Genomic DNA, 14,225 nt, shown 5'->3' on the forward strand with positions numbered 1-14,225 from the left:
TTTAATGCATCATTGCTTAATAAAAGTACTAAATTTTTCAAACAAAAAAAATGTATTGACAAATACTGTATGCATAAAACAAACAAACGAAAAGAAAATGTTTATGTTGGTCCCTTTCTTGCAAGTTGGGTGATCCCTTCCGGTCTAAACAGGCAGTTATTGGTCAGAATTAGCTATAATCAATATGACCATACAGTTTAGTTAAAGGGTTAATAATAATTCACCCAAAAATGAAAATTCTGTCATTAATTACTCAGGTACTCATTCCAAACCCGCAAGACCTTCGTTCTTATTTTTGATGAAAATCTGACAGTTTTCTGACCCTCCATAGACAGCAACACAGCTGACATGTTCAAGGCCAAGAAGGTAGTAAGGACATCGTTAAAATAGTCCATGTGACATCAGTGGTTCAACCTTAATTTTATGAAGCTATGAGAATAAAAATCTTAATTTGTGTTCCAAAGATGAACGAAGGTCTTACGGGTTTGGAACGACATGAGGGTGACAGAATTTTCATTTTTAAAGGTTTGGCCTATGGGTTTGACCTCCACCAATGGTCTCTGACGCAAGACTGATCGATTACACATTTGAGTGTATTACCTTGCAGCCAGTCTCTGAAGTAATGCAGCCACATGCGTGGGAGCTGGCCGTTCTCTTCCCGCAGGACGTACTTCACAGTGCCGAAGCGTTGGTGCAGCTCATAGAGCTGAAGCTGGATCTGTGCGTAGTCAGCTTTCTGGGTCACCACGTACATGTTATAGAAGGAAAAGTAGCGGAACTGGGCACGAATGAAGTCGTATTCGCTTGTCTCTCGTGGCACAATGTCAGTCAGCTCTAAACCGTCCCGGACACGGGTGGTGCCATACAGACTAACCCCGAGCAGTGCCAAAAAGAGAAAAATCACCACCACCTGATAGGAAACACACAAAAAGTCAGATATGAGTCAGGGTTTGGCTACATCTGAAACTACTGCTGTTTTAGTGTCTTATGACGAAGTTCTGCCCTGTTTGAGGTGTTTGTGGTTTTCAGAAGGCCTTGACTCACAAAATAACACTTACACAACACAAGATACATTGTTGCTAATTCAATGCCAGGATATTAGCTCATCGCTGGCATCCATAATCCCACTTCCAATAGGACAATGTGCACAACATTTTACCCTCACCTTTGTTGTCGGCTGCAGCAGAAATGGTGCATAATGCTTTTCAGCGAATGATGCAAACGTCCATCGTGAACACGGTGGCTCCAGACAGCGTAAACTCGACTCCCCAAATTGAGATAGCAAGTCTCGTGTGGAGCTCACGCCGTAGGGACTTTGGCAGGACGCTGTATCAGAAGCCGGACCTAGCCCTGCACTGCTGCTGTTGTTGTTGTTGTTGTGGTTGGGATTAGGATTAGGATTGGGGGCGTAGGGTTGAACGGAGATGTGAGAATGGGGCTCGGCCGTGGTGTAGTAGGCCTGTGTTCTGGGGTCGTACTCTGTGCGCAGCTGTACGGTGGACTGCATGGTGATTTGGGTGTGCTGGGCGAAGCTGTGGCTGCTGTAGGAGGGCGGAGGGCTGTAGCGGCTGGATTCAGCAGACGAATCAGCGTACGCAGCCTGCGGCTCCAACTGGATCACCCGGTTAGCGCAAGGACTAAAGGAAAGCAAGAGAAAAACAAAGAGCATTTGAGCAACACAAAAGCACCATGTAATAGTCGATTATGTATGGAATTTCCTGCAATATCGATTTATATCACAACAACGGGAAATGATACAGAAGAGCTGGGAAAAAGTTGGCATGTATAGACTAATGTTTACTACAAAAGATGTTTCAAAAAGTAGGGATCTTAAGAACTGTTTCTTCTAAGATGCCTCGATTAGGACAAATTTTAAGCATCATATGTATCCTCAAGAGAGAATCCAACTCCATAATGCATGCACTATTTACACTATGCACAAAAAAGTACTTTTTATGTGAAGAAAGTAGATACTTTTAAGTGTTAAAGAAGACATACTATCATGTCATAATTGCGTTTAACAATAAACATGCATTCTGTTGTCACTAACTGTCCTGTCAGTCATTTTGTCACTGTTAATGTTTTCATATACACTGCATATTTCAGTTTATTTAATTTAGACTCCTCAAGAATTCATCCTACCATAGTGGAGAGACTCAAAGAAGCACATTGATCTACAAGTCGACGGTCATTCTTACAAAGAACTCTCCTCATGTTTTTGCATAATAAAGCATTTAAAATTTACTGGACTGATTTATCTTTATTAAAATGTACAATGTTGTTGCAGATGAAATGTAATTTTATCAGGTTACATACCGGTTATTAAATCATTCAAACCCCTTTAATCTAAATCTCTCTACTTATGCATCCACTTAGCACATCAGCCATATTTGTAGTTCCTTTTATTCGCGTTTGTAGTTGTAAACTGAATTCTTTGCCAAAACACTATGGATAGTATTCAAATTTGGATGCAGCATTAGAAAAAAGAATACAGGATTTTGAAAGATGTAAAAGAAAGTGAATAAAAACTGATTATTTTACCCAACATCTGTGTGTGTTCTGTATATTTTTATTATTATTATTAGATTACCACGCTGTTAGTTTAGCAACATGCGGGGTGACATTTGTGGCTTAGGGTCAATGCTGCCTTAGCAAATGTAGGCTGTTAACTACGTTTTGGAACAGAGCCTGTCTCTTTTCCATGATTTTCTATATGAATGGAGAGTTAGCGAGTGAGCTTGTAAACGACCTTTAGATGTGGCAACTTGTTACTCTTGAGTGCTCATGCAAATGCATCTAAATACAACCGCAATCAGCTTTCCAGTCGAGAGCACTTACAGCCAAGAGGCGAGTGAGTGTCAGTGACCAGAAAGCAAGCGTTTCAACCATGGTGAAAGTTAAGGCATCAGGTTTAATTTCCTGCAGGAGTTTGGGGGCATGACTAAGAAGGTAAAGTATGTGCCTATAGCCCACTTGCTTTCTCTCTCTCTCATCAGACACCAAGCATGCAGGAGAGGTAACAGCATGTCTTATTTGAGGGCCCGGGGCCTCAGACAGAGATAAACATCAGCACACGCACATATGCACAAAAAGTATAGATGTTAGGGCAGGTTGATGCTTAATTGTTACTGCACTCAGTGTCATAACAGGCTGTTGTATATATTATATCTGAATGAATTTGTTTGGAAAGATCACAAAACCATTTCACACCCTGACCTCAGAGAAAAAGTGATGAGTGTGTGTCTGTGCTTGTTTCGCTATACAAATTAGAAAAATGTCTTCACAATTCTAATAAGCCATCTTAAAACTCGCTAGTTAAAGTTATACACAGAGAACAGGTAATGGAAAATATGATCATGGTTGTTGGTGTTTTTAAAGACTATAAATTAAATGATGTTTTTCTTCTAAAAATGCAAAACATTTTATATATGTTTGAGCAGAGTTAGGCTAAGGGTGTATTAAATATAATTAGATTTTTAGAGTTGCAAAGGAGCAGAATTTTTTTTATTTTAAGATTTATTTTTGCCTTTATTATGATAGGATAGATCAGAACTGACTGGAAGCAAAGTGGGAGAGGGAGATAGGGAGCAGGATCGGGAAAGGTCCTCGATTCGGGATTCCAACTTGGGATACCTATAGTGCAACGGAGCAGTGTGTTGGCGTGCTGCCCACAAGGCCATTGGTGCCAACAGGCAGAATATTTCAGGTAAATTTCTGGAAACTGTCCAAAAGTTTAGAAAAATTTCCAAAATTTTCCGAAAGTTTCCAAAAATTCTGGAAAGTTTGCAAAATTTAATGGGAAAATGGTCTTCTTTTAGCAAGGTTAATGTTTGTGTGCTACCTGACAAAGCAGCAGAAAATGTCGAAGCGGCGGTCCTCTCGGCGGTACAGGTCCATGCTGAGGATGGCAGGAAAGATGAGCAGCACCATAGCAAAGTTAAACACCACAACCACTGCGGCCTGAGAGAGAAAATGAAGATGTTAAGCACATATTCACACTCACACAAAATAATCACACACAGTTACACCCGCACATCTGCAGAGGGTCTATGCCAAAACCACAATGATCCCAACAAATTCAATTTTAGACAATTATCCTCTTCATAAGTGATGCATGACAAACAAATAAAAAACACAACTCTTGCCATCCCGAAAATTACATTTGGGCTCATCCAGTTTGGGTGAAGCCCACCTAAATTTCTAAATGTAAATCACATTGCTATTGAATTCATAATTCAATCCACACACTTCCATATGAAGAACTGTGGAAAAGACTTTCAGCTAGATGTGGGTCTCTTGACATTGGGAACCTGCCACTTTCTTTCAGAGCCGATATATCACAAGCTTACTAAAAAAGACTTAACCAGGCCAAGAGCTCCTTAACAGTGTGGAGAAACAAACAAGTGATCTGAAACTTTTAATCCTGATTCATTCGGTTGAAGCTCACAGAATAACAAATGTGAGAAGAGCATCTGGATAAAGAAAAGTGATATGACAACGAAAGTCAGAAACCGAGGAAGAGGGCAGATTGAAGCATGTCTGCCCTAGTTAGGGTGTATTTATTTATGAGTGGAGGTTGGAGTTATGTCAGACTGCCAGACCACCCAGAGAGCAGCTCAGCCTGACAGAGCCAAGACACAATGAGAGAAACTTGTGTATACAAAGCAACTCCAAAGAGCATTTGGACAGTTCATCTACGCTTAAAAATGTCTGAACGTCACTGCATTAGACAACACAGTATCAAATCTATCAACACATGAGAGGAACAGAGAGAACAGATGAGAGAATGTGCGTGAGTGATTCTACAGTGAGATTTGTTAGGCCTGACATGTGCTTTTATGCTGCCAAAGAAATAGATAAAGACTGAAAGAGAGGGAGATGCCAAAAAACAGTGCTAAATAGAGACAGAAGAATTGAAACAAAACATGATTAAAATAAAGAAATAGCGTCACCATAATCCCAACCCATTTACTTCTGTAATGTTATTAGACAAAAATAAATTCTATCAAAGCTAAAGACAAACGTTTTTTCCTTTGGGAATAATGAGCACCAATAATGTTACACTACAATTTAAAAAAAGATTTGTTACACAACCGTTTAAAATTTAAAACAGTTTTTTCAGGATTCTTCTATGAATAGCAACTTCAACAGGATTTCTTTGAAATAGAATACATATGTAATATTGTAAATATTTTACTGTCAGTGTCAATCAATTTATTGCATCCTTGCTGAATTAAAGTATTAATTATTATTATTTTTTTTTATCTTAAAATGTTCCCAAACTTTTGAACATTAGAATATTTTAGTAAATTTGGTCAATTCTGATTATTTTCTTGACTTTAATATTTTAGGTAAAATAAGTAGAAGGCAAAAATAGATATTGTTTTTTTAGGAATTTAAGCATTTTCCCCAAATTAGAGAAGCTGAGCCACAAAATTTGACAAAAGCTCAAGTAAACACATTTGGACACTACAGCTGAAAATAGAGACTGTTACAGCAGGAAAAAACACATTTACAAAAGCAGTATCTCTTAGCCGTGTGTGTGCGCACATGTGTTCTCAGCAGTTTTGAAGATGAGTGTTTTCAGGCACCATTGAACAGGTGCCAGTTGGAGTGCGCTGCGGTGAAAAACAACGTGTCTGACAGATGTGTGTGAGACATCAATCCACACATCCTAATACTAGATCTACAGCGCTGTACGAGTGTGTGTGTGCGTGTTTAGGCATGAGCCAGATCTTGCGTGTGGTCGGCAGGCTCATCCCGCACATCATTCTTCTGAAAATATGCAATCATCTAACAGACACAAACACTATATGACAGTTTACACTTGCAGATATATGAAGCAATTCTGCTTTTAGGATCAAAGGGTCCTGCAAAAGGGAAGGTGGTCTGTAGGGATTAAGCTGAGATTTCTGTGAACGTGTTTGTTGAACAGAACAAGGCATCAGTGTGTAAATCTCTGCGTCTGCCTCCGTGCAGCTGTACAGGTTATGTGGATGATGGCGAGGTTACTTCACCTAAAGTTCAAGGGTTAAGCAGCCCAAGTGCTGAGTCTGTGTGTGTTTCATGTAAGGGAGTGTTCAAGCGTCTAATGGAGAAAATCTTTAAATTGATTAAGCAGGTTCAAACATAGGTATTCAGATTTCACAGACCATTTAAAGGCACAGTTCACCCAAAAATAAACTCTTGTCATAATTTGTTCACCCTCATGTTGTTATAAAGAGTTTAATTTTTAGTAGAAAATCTAAATGCCATTACAATCAATGGGAAATTGAGTTTTTAATCTTCAAAAAAAGATGTGAAAGAATGTGAAAAAAGGATGTGAAAGCACCATAAAACTGTGTCCTAACTATACGCGACATGACAAGATTCCAGCGACAAGCAATTTGGGTGTCCACACTAGACGTGACGCGACAGAATCAATCAAATATCACAGCCAATCAGAAGCGTGCGTGGGCAGGCTCTCTCTGGAAACGCACTGCACTCGCGACAAAATGGATAAATTTATAATCTAATTCATAAATATTAAACCTTTTAACATCATTAAATCTACATACTGAGTGGCTGATACATCTTTGTTATGGAATACGCTTGTTGGTATTCGCATTGTTTTAACGTACACCTTTGCTTTAATTTATTTTCAAGAGCTGAGGTAAACTATCTGTTGTTGCTTTCAGTTTGGCTATAAGGTCACGCAATGTGATATTCAAACTCACATGAGACACATTTAACTTTGAATAAAGCACATAATCACCTGAGATTATGTACTATCATATAGTTTGTATGTTGCTGTTCCAGCCACAACGTAGCGGAAATAGAAACCGTTTCTAAAATAGAAATTTTGTGTGTCTTCGTCGCAGCTAGTTAGGATAAAAACTCAGATTAACGTGGAAAGATATCTTTTATCACATGTTGCGGTGTCGGGTCGTGTGTAGTTAGGACAATTTATGAAGCGTGAAGGCTCCAGTCCACAGTCTTCAGAACATCTACTTTTGCGTTCCACAGAAGAAATAGTCAGATTTGACACAACATGAGGGTGAGTAAATGATGACATTACTTTCATTCGACTGTCCCTTTCACCTGGTTTAAGTCAGGAACAGGTTGTGGGCAGATCTCTTGCTTAGCCTCTTTTCTATGTCACTTCCACAGCCTTGCGGTCATAAATAAACCACAGATGTGTGGAACAACCCGTGTGACCCACCCCCATTCCCAGATTGAGTTACGTGCCCACAATCTGCACACTTAGGGGGCCGTACCACTAATCACACGCCATGGGAGGGGGGTTATGGGCCATGCCAGCTCGCTCAACCTGTCACACGCTCGGTTTGATGAATGAAATCAATAAAAGTCATGTGGAGAAATCTGGAGTCAATGAAGGTATGGAACACGCACACAGAACAAAGAAAGAGCTGGTACGGACATGGGAAATTTTGGCAAATGTCCATTAGTAATACAAACAAACACACAACTGCTACAGACAAGCAATCTGAAATGCATTCCTATTCAAGAATAAGAAAAAACAAACAAGCAGACCTGTAAAGAGAAAGCTCGGAGTGCTGGGATTGGAATAAGGGCGGCCATGAAAAATGCTGTCACATTACTGATGGAAGTCAAAGCTACACTAGCCCCAGTCCTCTTCAGACATTCACCAGTGCGGTCCTGAGGAAGACAGACAAAGATAAAAGTTACAATGTCATCAAACTAACAGCAAGCATATTATTCTTACCCCTAGAATCAATTAGTCAAACTGTTGCATATTAGCTTTTCAAGTCCATTTTCCACCTGTTCTTGGACCCTGAAAACTAAACAGGCTGTTTTTGCTTTTGTACCGCTGTAGATCAGACCACTGTACATAAATGACTGTTATGATTGGCTAACCTATTCACATGTGAAATGAGTTGCAATGCTCACTACTAGGGATGGGTATCTTTGTAATTACTGTACTGGAAAGCTCATTAAAATTATTAATTTATTTCCTTTTTTATATTCAGTGTAGTGGTCGACCGATATTGTTTTTTTGACAGCAGATGCTGATATCTTGGAAAGCAGGGTGGCCGATATAATTTTATTTATTTGAATTAATATTCAAGAAATTAGAAATCATTTGAAAATGGATTAAAAAATAAATAAACATACTTTAGATGACAAAGTATTTTTCACAAATAAATATTTCATAAAAAATATAATTAAAAAGGAAGTTTGCAAGGTTTGTGAAATTAAATGTTCATTTCAAATATAATGCAAACTTTTATTCACTTATTTCTTTTTCATCTGAATGTGGTGCTTTGAACAATTATATTCTTAACGCAATCAAACTAATTTTTTGGAGAACAAAAACAATTGAGTACCTGGAAATGATGATAAACAATGATTCATTCATAATAAATACATATAAATTAAAGTTTATTTTGTTATTAAATTATCAAATGTGGGGTAGGTGCAGTTCTAGATGTTCTTTAATTTATAAAAAAAATAAATAAAGCATTTATTTTCACTCTTAGGCATAGATTACCTTGGTCAATAATGATACAGACTTTAACAGAACAGAAATTTAGTCTGACAATAATGATTCACCTTTAATAAATCACTGCCAGACTCATTATGACTTTTGTGAAGGTGTAACTTGCATTTAAGCTCGCTGATATTTTCATTGAAGAGAGCCGGTAATCACACAACCTGCCATGACAACTTAATGAGCTCAACTTCTGATGAAAAGCTTTCCTTTCTCGCCCCATTATTATGAGGATTTTTAGAGAGAGGAAAAACACAAAAAAGAGATTCATTTCCCTCCCTTCTCCTTATCCCTCACTCATACAGAAATATTTTCCATCAAAGGCAGGACATATCCTTTTAAACAAAGCAGCCCGGGGTGCAGAAACACGATTGGCTCGCTGTCTTGTTAGGATAAACTCTCTCTCCTCGTTTCAAAGCCATTCAGGGTGCAAGACACATGAGAAACAGTTCCAAACCCAACCTCCGTACGCACGGAGGTAGAGATGAGGAGAAGGAAAGAAAGAGGGAAAGTTTTTTCTGGTATCTGAGGACGTGCAGGACCACACACGGCGCCAGGAGGGCTCTGCTCTCTCTCTCTCTCTCTCTCTCTCTCTCTCCTACAGGGGAACTGTTTACTTTCCACACAAAAGTGTCGCTGCATGCTGTGCAATCTCACATAAACACAAGCAAATACATGCCTGAACTCAGCCTTCTGCATGAGAGTCATTTAAATCACCTCGCATACACGACCACACGTAAACGCATGCGAAAGCTAAACAAAGATATCCTTGACAGATGTATCAACGGAAATGAATACACAATCTACTAAAAAAAACCAGATCATATACACATAAGATTACTGTCGTCCAGTCGAGTCTCGCAAGTAAAACTAACTCAAATGCCTGTGCTAGAAAAGGCTTCACAGAAACTGATTAAAGATTAACACCTGGCAGTACCACGGTAAATTGATGATATCAGATGGTAATACCACAGTACTCTGATATAATAGAAAGGCCAAAAGTATGGCTAAAAGTATAAAGTATAAAATACAAATTAATGAACAAATGACTCCAATGGGCTGATCTTTTAATGAATACTCTGTTCAGAAATAGTCTGGAGTTAACGGTTTGAACAAGTAAGACAAATCCTTTAATGAATGAACTGAGTATGTCTCCAGTTATCATTACTTTTAGTCATTTTCATCTTCAAACGAAGCAAGTATTTAACACTTAAGGTTTGTGAAATGTTTGACTAATTGTTCATGTCATTTTGAAGCTAAAAAGATGCGTAAAATCTATTTTATATATGTGTATACACACACTTTTTTATTTTTAGTTCATACATACAGTACATACTAAAATATAGCATATTATAACAATACAATATAGACATTCAAATTCTAATTTTATAATAATACTAGAAACATTTAGGAAAGCATTTAATTTTTAAATTTATTAGAAAGCATTCTAATTTATATAGAAGATAAAAATTATTGAAGATAAACCTCTCTAATCCTATTTGTAACTAAGAATGAAGATACATTTTTCTCATGTTATTTGTGTGTTAAGTTTTTTTTATATTTTTGCTATGTCACACCAATACAATACACAGTCCAATTTTTATTTGTCAACTACCATATATATATATATATATATATATATATATATATATATATATATATATATATATATATATATATATATATATATATATATATATATATATATATATATATATATTAGATTATAGATTTCATACTGTGTTATGTTATTTATTTTTTACTTTAAAGTGTGTCATAGAAAACAATGTTACTAACATGGTACCATATATAAAATCAAAACATAACAATGGTAGTACTATGGTAAATTTTTTCATCTGTGTTGTTGAGGAGAAACGTCTTGAGTTACACATCATACAGTGGCCCTCAGCAGATCAAAGTATGCTAATGTTTTTGAAGTTACATCACAGGCCGGGGCAGGTACACACACATTCCTTTATGTAAGTGATAACATGAGGGTACACATTGATATCCCCCTTCCTCCTGATAACATGTTAGCTCCCTCATTTCTGGACAGACTGCCTTGTCTCGACACTATCTTTGGATGTGTAGTCACTTTTGCACATCTGATGGTTTGTGGTGGGAGAAAACTGTTGTTTTTTTAGTAGTGTTCCCTGCTTTTCAGGATGTTTGGGATGAGATAACACACCTCAAATGGAATCCTCTTGTTCTGGCCGGTCTCGCTGAAAGCGTGAGCCAGGAGAAAGACATCGTCCACCCCTACGCCAAGGGCCAGGAATGGCAACACCTTTAAACACACAAAGAGCATGCTACATGTGAAAGATGTTACACAATGGACGGTGTTCATGTTTACTTGTGAGTGTGATGTACCTGTGTGGTAGCGGCATTAAAGGAGATGCCCAAAAGCGAGCAGAGTCCCAGTCCAGCGGCGACAGAAAGAGTGACCAGCAACACTCCGGCCAACCCGACCGCCCCCTGAGACTTGGCGCAGTCCCACCGCAGCATGGTCAGACACGCATAGGCAAGCTGCACACAGATAACATAGCTATAGCGTTAATCTGACATTATCACGTTACCGCAGTGCTGTTCTCATGAGTGCGGTCACGTCATAGCAGGGTCAGGCATGCACTGGCAAGCTGCATGTAACATAACACTAAAGGCCTATACACACCAAGTCTGAATTTTCAGCACGAAAACAAGACTTTAAAATTCTAATTCCTTCACACAATATATTGTACTCAATGATCAGTCGATAGTCTGATTTTGAGGCTAGGTCAATTTACTTACAGAGGAGAGAGTGACAGAACACTCGCAACACTCACATTAGCAGTACAATATGTGCAGAAACGTGCTTGGTCACAGTTTTGACCAGCTGACTTATCGGTCTTAAAGATCCCTATACAATTAGGCTTATTTCAGGCACATCTGACCCAAACTGGACGTATTTCTTGAGGGCGTTTACATAAAACTAGGAGTTGCAACAGAATGAATATAGAGGTCTCGAGATGCATTTTCATAAAATGGAATATTTTCAATCTAATCCCCAAGTGAAAATTAAATTGTGCATTTTTGAGAGTGCACTTGTTGTGTACTTAAAATCTTAAAAAGTACACTTTCATGACTATATATGCTGACACATTCAAGTACACTTTCATAAAGTTTTAGTTTAAAGTACATTTTAAATCATTGTTTAAATGATCTTTTGTCATGCTTTGAAGTACACTTATGCACTGACTAACATACTATAGCATATGTAAAATATTATTTTAACTGTAGTTTGTTGGATATTAAATTTAAAGTGAATATAGTTTAAATTTACTAAATTGCAACTTCATTACAAATGTGTAAATTTCAAGGACAGTAGATGTAATTAGAAAATTACATATAAAGATGTACTTAAGCCCTACTTAAGTTGGTAAAAAAACACTCTTAAGTTCAATTAGTGGCATTTAATATAATCAATTTAAATGTTAAAATAAGCATAAAAATGATCATCATTTACTCACCCTTAAGTTGTTCCAAACCTGTTTGAGTTTTGCATCAATGGCTACCATCAACTGTTTAATTACCAACATTTTTCAAAATATCTTGTGTTCAACAGAAGAAAGAAACTTCTTTGTTTTGGAATTACTTGAGGGTGAGTACATGATCACAGAATTGTCATTTTTGGGTGAACTATGCCTTTAAAGCAGTCTTTTTTCAGATTTGGTGTGAATGTTTTGAATCCTGAAACTATGTTTTCTTTTAAAACATATATTTCTGTTATTTTGTCATGACAGTTTTGCTGTGAATGGACCTTAACATGACGTTAAAGAAATTATCCATACTCCACAGATTCACAAATACTCATGTGAGTCCTTAACAGGTTAAAATAAACCTGAACAAAAAAGAGGATAGATAAAGCAAAAGCTCTTCAGATGTGGGAGTTAGTTTACCATTAGGAGGTAGCCACTGGCGATACGGATCACACTGACATCAGAGAAGGACTTAAGGATGTCTTCCAAAGTGGTGGTGGTGAATGTGAGAACTTTCTGAGACGAATTTACTGACACACTCTGCTGGACAACCTGAGGACGCACAGGACGAAAGAAAGAAGTAAAAAAAAAATTATTCATGTTGTTTACCTTCAATTCATTTTCACCCTTTCTCCAATCTTCTCACTGCTCATCTTTTCTTTGTTTTGTGTTTCCCTCAGGCCAATGAAAGTAATTAAATAACTTGGAAATCACAGTGCCACAAATGTTTCACCAGCACAATTATCCAAGAAATGAATATCGCAGCCCCACCCCTCTAAAACCACACACACACACACACACTCACATCCACAAACGCACACATGTTCAGCCCTGCACACACACACACGCACCAGGAAGAAACCCTATGCCAAGCGGAGGTCAGGGCTGACAAAACAGAGACCAAATGATGTCACACACAAGCCACCAATGGGACGGCAGCTGTGAAAGAGATTGTGCGCTGAGCGGGTTAATGTGTTCCAGACGGCCCTGTCAAACACGCACACACACATAGATACCACACACACGCAAAAACACACACACACACACACACACTGGGGCCGCCACACCAAGAGGGGTTGATTTTGCAATGGACACCCACACTAGCAAAAACAGGCTGTGCTGTAATGCTGCCACCTTGGATTAAATGAGCAAATCTGTTATTAAAGCACGCTAAAATGATTTCGCTAACACTTTAAAATAAGGTTCAAGTTGTAAACATTAGTTAATGCATTAACTAACAATAAATAATACATCATTTATAACTGTTGCATAATGGTAATTTTTACATGTACACATCTCAAATTGTATAAAAAATGAAAATTATTAAGAAAAAACAGCAATTAACATAGTACATTTATAAATTAAAAACCAACCAAGGTTACTAAATGCTTTTAAAATGTTAATTTACTATATTACTAAACTTAAGATGACTAAATACAGTTTGAATACACTATGAATATACTGTTAAGTCATATTTGTTAATAGTAAATTGATTAATGTTTATTTTTACATCTTCAAATATTATATATAGATAATAAACATTAACATTACGCAACATTAATTACTGCTTTAAAATATTGTTAGTTCATAACACCTAATGCATTAACTAATGTTAACAAATTGAATTTTATTACTAAATTCTGTAAAAATTTATAAAATGTTAGTTTCTAAAATTACTATAGATGATTTGTTAATTCATGTTTATTCATTATACATTTAATTGATGTTAATTCATACAACTTGAAATGTTATATAAATGCTGAAAAAATGTTGTTCATTAGTTAGTTCATGAGGTCTCAATGTAAAGGACTGAAGTACCTCCAGAGGAAATATTTTAGATGCAATAACGTAACATCTAATACATGTGAAGGTTTTAGCGCACACATTTCTACAGTGTCCCATCACAACCTTTCCTAACCTTACAGATGTGCCCCGTTTTTCCCAGTTCACACTTAAGCTGAGTGTTTAAAGTATGAAGAAGGGAAAAACGGGAAGTCTATGCCTTTGAAGGACTGCACTTAAACAGCTGGGTCCTAACCTCAAGAGACACAGCCCCTTTGGAATGTATGCATTACTTATGATTCAAGATGAATGCCTTCACACTGCATGAGTGCATGTATGTGAGTGTATGTTCCAGAAAACACACAATGTTGGGCTGGAGGAATGAATCGGGCCTCCTAAACGGTTTTAAGCAAAGT

General features: G+C 37.4%; 1 protein-coding gene across 1 annotated transcript in view; it reads right to left on the minus strand.

The window, feature by feature from the left end:
* LOC306849363 (protein patched homolog 1-like) overlaps nt 1-14,225 on the minus strand; it is a gene marked incomplete at its 3' end in the record, with an annotated part of 60,731 nt that overhangs the window by 19,714 nt on the left and 26,792 nt on the right. The window contains 7 exon segments of the mRNA XM_079384321.1: nt 601-910; nt 1,166-1,637; nt 3,842-3,960; nt 7,534-7,659; nt 10,701-10,799; nt 10,883-11,038; nt 12,448-12,579. Of these exon segments, the coding sequence (XP_079240447.1) occupies nt 601-910; nt 1,166-1,637; nt 3,842-3,960; nt 7,534-7,659; nt 10,701-10,799; nt 10,883-11,038; nt 12,448-12,579 (1,414 nt within the window).

This window comes from Barbus barbus, assembly GCF_936440315.1.
Source record: "Barbus barbus genome assembly, chromosome: 29".
NCBI classification, from domain to species: domain Eukaryota; kingdom Metazoa; phylum Chordata; class Actinopteri; order Cypriniformes; family Cyprinidae; genus Barbus; species Barbus barbus.